Source organism: Atta colombica, unplaced genomic scaffold (genome assembly GCF_001594045.1).
Source record: "Atta colombica isolate Treedump-2 unplaced genomic scaffold, Acol1.0 scaffold125, whole genome shotgun sequence".
In the NCBI taxonomy this organism is placed as follows: Eukaryota; Metazoa; Arthropoda; class Insecta; order Hymenoptera; family Formicidae; genus Atta; species Atta colombica.
The window spans coordinates 299549-301184 of NW_017259212.1; the positions used below are offsets into that span (position 1 = coordinate 299549).

At 31.1% G+C, this 1636-nt stretch overlaps 1 protein-coding gene across 1 annotated transcript in view; it reads right to left on the reverse strand.

Moving 5' to 3' along the window:
• Positions 1 to 633, reverse strand: part of LOC108694839 — a 1812-nt gene extending 1179 nt beyond the window's left edge. Inside the window, exons 1-2 of the mRNA XM_018204519.1 lie at positions 494 to 633; positions 1 to 170 (exon numbers count right to left, since the gene is read on the reverse strand). Coding sequence (XP_018060008.1) covers positions 1 to 170; positions 494 to 633 — 310 coding nt within the window. The remainder of the gene's footprint in view (positions 171 to 493) is intronic.
• Between the last annotated feature and the right edge of the window lie 1003 nt (positions 634 to 1636).

The following is a 1636-nucleotide window of genomic DNA, read 5'->3' on the forward strand; positions in this document are numbered from 1 at the left end:
CTATAGCTTCCATTCCTTGACTTATGCGCAAAACAGCGATGACAGTAATGTTTAGAAAAAGATTACAGAGACCGATTATTGCCAGGACCAAAGTCAACATCCAGAGACAATAACGTCTTTTAGTAGATTTTTCACTCGTCGACGACATGCCATACGAAGAAGCGATTGTCCTATTAACATTATCCAAGCAGAAAATTAATCATCCGAAATATTAATTTAATCTAGCTTGGATTATATCAATTGTTGACTATATTTATATTAATTATATTTAATCATTTCGTAATTCTGATTATTCCTTTCGTTTCTAATTAAGATAATATAAACAAAGTTTGTCCGTACATTAGTAAGTAAAACAATTGACACACATGCGTCATCAAATAAATCTTTCTAAAGAAAAATATTAACGATTGACTTATTTTATTATAAATATTTTCCTTTAGAATTTTCATTGGATAGGAATTATTGTTATAATAATGATTATTTTCTTATTTACCTCGTATGCATACTGCCGCAACTATTTTGGCGGATAATGCCTTTAATCAGAGGCCCATCGCTATTGGACAGATTATCATCTGCCTTCGATATCGATGGCGACCCAGTATCATTTCCGCATACATCTAGAAGAGCCGACATCGAACGTTCTTTTGTTCACCTGCTAAAAATTAAATGTTAGATCGTCATAAGAGTGTATGTAGAATAATCAGATGATAAATAAATTATGAATATAGATATTTAAAAAATAGAATTATATAATAGATACATACATATATAATTAATTTTATAAATATAGATAATTAATTTTATTAATTAAAAAAATATTAGTTTTTGTATTGTATTAATGTATTATAAATTAAGATTTTTATTTTTGCTAATTTTTGCTAATTTTAGAAAAAAAAAATATAAAATCTTATATCATTCGAACATAATTATATCTCGAAACTGGTACATTCATGATAATATTTAATTTTATTGACTATAAATATATTGCTACAAATTATAATACATCAACATAGCTACTAATGTACGATCACGCCCATATAGAACGATTACTTCAGCATCGCAGTAATCTTAATTAAAATCGTAGAACTAGTTTTGCATTTTGCTACCAAAAATAATGCTTTTATCGAGGGATTATCCTTCGCGAGCTATCGCACTAAACAGTGAGCTTCTAAATGCCGAATGCATCTGTTTTGTCGCGAAATTTGTAGTGAGTCATTTCGTGAACGGTTTTCTTACCTTGGCTAAGATCAGCAGCGTCGCGGGAGGCGGCTGCCTCTTCAGATAAACGAAAATAGACGACCGCGTTACGTTCCGGATTTTCGCGGATTCTACGACGATCGAGAGTAATGGAAGTAGGTGAAGATACGGTCGGCGCTTGCGCGTCCAGGGATCAATGCCGAATGTCCTCAGGAATTCTATCTTGCGCTCATCCGAAGAGTTTGTATACTCATGCTTCTTTTTGACAATGCAAGAAATATGAAATTGAAAGTCACAAGCAAACGAAGTCATAAATTTCCAAAACACATTAATTTCAATTTTTCTTATTCTTATATGTACATTGATAAGAGGTGTAATTAAACAGAGTGGTCCAGTTTATATACATATACATATATACATATATACATATATATATATA